This window comes from Palaemon carinicauda, chromosome 15, assembly GCF_036898095.1.
Source record: "Palaemon carinicauda isolate YSFRI2023 chromosome 15, ASM3689809v2, whole genome shotgun sequence".
NCBI lineage: Eukaryota > Metazoa > Arthropoda > Malacostraca > Decapoda > Palaemonidae > Palaemon > Palaemon carinicauda.
In genome coordinates, this window is record NC_090739.1 from 29653801 (window position 1) to 29657715 (window position 3915).

The 3915-nt window shown below is 36.1% G+C and overlaps 1 protein-coding gene across 6 annotated transcripts in view; it reads right to left on the reverse strand.

Annotated features, from left to right (window-relative positions):
* Positions 1-764: 764 nt before the first annotated feature.
* LOC137654538 (facilitated trehalose transporter Tret1-like) overlaps positions 765-3915 on the reverse strand; it is a 111099-nt gene continuing 107948 nt past the window's right edge. For all 6 annotated transcript variants that reach the window (XM_068388257.1, XM_068388255.1, XM_068388254.1 and 3 more), the window contains 3 exons: positions 3806-3903; positions 3287-3571; positions 765-1448 (listed from right to left, as the gene is read on the reverse strand). In XM_068388257.1, the coding sequence (XP_068244358.1) occupies positions 1266-1448; positions 3287-3571; positions 3806-3903 (566 nt within the window). In that variant the 3' untranslated portion in view covers positions 765-1265. The remainder of the gene's footprint in view (positions 1449-3286; positions 3572-3805; positions 3904-3915) is intronic.

Below are 3915 nucleotides of genomic sequence, written 5' to 3' on the forward strand. Positions count from 1 at the left end.
ACGTCTTGTCGTCAACGTCGACAGAGAAGAATTGAAGGTTTTGTTTACATTCGAGAGTGGTATCTGGCCGACAGTTGGCGCTGGTGGGCACACCCGCAACCTGCATAGCGATCGCTCGCGAGTTTTTTAAGTATGTTGTCTGTCGAGCCGCAGAGTTGCAGCTATTATATATTCACCGGCTAAGTTAAATATTTAAAAAACTAAATTATGACCGATTTTGACAAAACAAATTTGAAATTTCATTTTCTGATAATGCTTCTATTTTTGTTTATGGGGCAATATCTTACAACGAATGATTTAAAAAATCATAAGAGATGTATACAGATTTGGCTTCAACAAAGCTAAGAAAAGAAAAGTCCCCTTTTGTTCTTTTTTTATGTTAGCTACCCACCAAATTTGAGGGGGTGGGCCTTGGCAGATAGATTACTTTAACAAGGAATGCTATTATGCGGCGAAGGAGTATCATAGAAAAGAATTTTCACCTACATGGTGAGTGTATTATATTTTGATATTTTTGGCAATACCAGTTCTACAGTCTCCTCAGTTAGCCTACAACCTTAAATGATGCGAATCACTATTACAGGTAGATCTGACATGGTTAGAATAATCTTTACAATACATATTATGTAAAGTCTTAATAAAAGTCCACTTCATAGTGGATTAAAGAAGTGTTATAAGCTGCATAGCACTCATAAAAGATGCTGATTTTCACCCATAATAATAACTTTTTTAGATTCTAACCAAGGAAGTAAATGAGAAATGGATAGAGATGAAGAAAAGTTACTTGATTGGCTTATTTTTCTTTAGAATTCTGTAGTGACATCACACTGACAGATAAATCTAACATGCTTCTTTTTAGCAGATGGTTAACAATCTTAAGTATAAACTAAATTAAAATCATAATGATCTTGAGACAATGTGCTTAAGGTAATTGATATACATTTCACAAGGCACAACAATCTTATAAGAGCAAAGTATCCAAGGTACATACATTATCTTCTCTTTTTAACCACCCATAAAATGGTCAAAATCAGTTAATTTTATTATTATAATTTTTTCTTAGCTTTTGTTTCCTCGCTATTACATCCAAAACAAACGACCAGACCAGAGACCAGTCCTTTTCCGAAGATCCACCATGTCATGTTTTTGGAGATTCAGTGCAAATGCTTTAAGCATTTATTTCCTGCGTGCCCAGTCACACCAAACTAAGTATGGTTTCATAGGCAAGGTGATCAGTTGATGTGCCAACAGCCCTTAAGGGGGTGTCAACCAACACGTTTGCCTTTAGTCTCTTTTATGAAGAAGAATGTAAATGGAATGCCAACAACACAGGAACAAGCATAAAATGTAAAGACACCCGCCTCAGTCATCCCTTCAACCATTGGTGTGTACAACTGGAGAACTATGGATCCCACTAGGGTGGAAACAACAAAACAAATCCCGCTTGCCTGTAAGGGTGAAGAAATAGATTTTTATGTATAAACACATAATCACAATCAGCCATACTTACATAGCTGAACTGGAATAAACAACCAATACCTAGGGCACAGCCAAAAAAAGGTTCCCAATCAAAATGCTAACAAAAATAAATGGAATATGAAATAGATGTAGAGTAAATTGTATATAAAGGAATGTATATAATGACAATAGCATAATATACTTTGAATGTTCAATTTGTTTTATGACGAGTGTTACTAGTGACTATTTTGCCATGAAAAGTTCAAACTATAGATTACAATGCTTAATACTGTATAAAATCTAATAGCTGCATTATGCATATACCATTACTGGCAGTGGATGCTGCACAAGCGTCACTGACTTACAAAAGAGCAAGCCATTGAGGATGCTCTCTGTGGCAAGATCTAACTTCAAGTTTTACAGTTTTGCAGTTTAAAATTAATCATACCCTATTCAATACTGTATTGAAAATCTCAGGTTGAACTACACATTTACATCATATTTATCAACAATGAAAAAACTTTGCTTGGACCTCTTCCTCTTTGTGCCCATGGTCATAATTTTTCTTGATGATTAAACTAGGGCATTACAAATTTCTTGTAATAGAAGTCAACAGATTTTAAAGGAAAAAGTAAAATGACAGTGTTATGGTAATTATGATTTGAGGTTCAGAAAAAACGTGCCTGCACTACACCGACTTACAAGACTATCTGAAAATAGTAAGAGTGACAAACCATTGGATGGACTGGCAAAAGGGATTATTACATTCACTATGGTCATTACACCACGATAAAACCGTTTCCTCATGCGCTAATCTGGGAACTCCATGTACAGTTGGCTTCATTAATTCCGGGACACTGACGTCTCCTTAGCTTCCAAGGAAGTGTACCGGAATTAATGATGCCAACTGTGCAAGATGACATTAGTCCAGCCATCCATAATATGGCTAGAGATACCTATGTACTTCATCACGGTAAAGGTTAGAATGTAAAGGCGACGGGTTTCAGTTCCAGTTCCATCAGAATAGATACTCCCCAGAACATCAGCCGGGTAAGCCCATCCCACCTCCCCCTGTGGTGCCCAACCACAGCAGTAGCCTCAACAGTAAACAGTTTAAACTCAAGGTCCCAGGCAGGGATCGATCTGCCGCCATGCAAATGCTAGGCAAGCACGTTACCACTCTACTAGCCAGGAGGCTAGCATAAGAAATGACGCAGACGCACAGACGCTACAACATGAAACTATGACTGCTGCCATGTGCCCCATTAGTAAAAAGAATACATCCAATTTCTATACTAGTTAAATTGTCCATTACAGGTATTTCTATTTTTCATTATGAATTATTATTTTTTACTCATTTCTGAGAATAGTAGTTTTAAATTGTTCAATAATTACTATAAACCCTTTAAAAAGAAGTGTATTTATGTATTTGTGAACATGCAGAATGCATCCAGTAAATTTCTTTAATTTCTTAAGGGAAAATTGTTTTAGGATACAAGTATTGTAGGCCACGTGCTTGTTCCCAGAATAAATCAAACTCGTAACCACAAGTACTACTTTAACTGCAAAATCTAACTAGTTTATTTCGGTAATAAAATAGCTCATGGAAGACTTATTTTTTCAGTCCACTTTAATACTCAATAAATCAATACCTAATAAAAAAAAGCAAGATCTAACAGCCATAAAAAGGGAAAGCATTTGGCCAAAAATCTTTTGAAAAAAAAAGTAATATTGGAAATAGACTGAAGGACTATATTTAGCTATATATCTCAAGAATCTACTTCAAGTCTAGAACCTATAGAATAAAAAATTAGTTCTATAATAATACCTGTGGGCGAATGAAAGTTGGGAAGTATTCATTGCTGAGAAGAAAGGGAACAGGATTAACTCCTAAAACCACTGCTGCCTGGGAAGTCATTAAGCAGACAACGGGAATCCACCCATAAGGATTGGTCTCCTTTTGCATCTCTCCATCTAAAATGTCTTCACCGCAAACGCCAAAGTAAGCAGCCATTACTGCTAAGGGGACACTCATTATGCCATAAGATATAATCAGGCTCTTTCTTCTCCCTAATGTATCTATTAGGAAACCTGCAAATAAGGCTCCTACAAGCTGTAAGAAATCAGATCATTGTTGAATGTAAATATTACTGGCCTTATTCACTAGCAAGTGAATTATATTAATTTCTTAAGTTGGTAAGTTGGATATAAGGGTGTGTCTTGGTAAATTTCCCCAGAATTAAATATTTTTGGGGAGGGCATCGTGACAATTTATTTGTCGCAATTATTTTTTTTCCATGTTATTAGATATTTTCCAAACCCAAAAAATGTAATGGGCAAGTCTCACCTGAACAGATGTAACCATCACGGAAGCTATGCTGTCATCAATACTTGATCCTGCCACCATGAATATTCTGGTACAATTGGCTGTTACAACGTAATACCCTGGAACAAAGA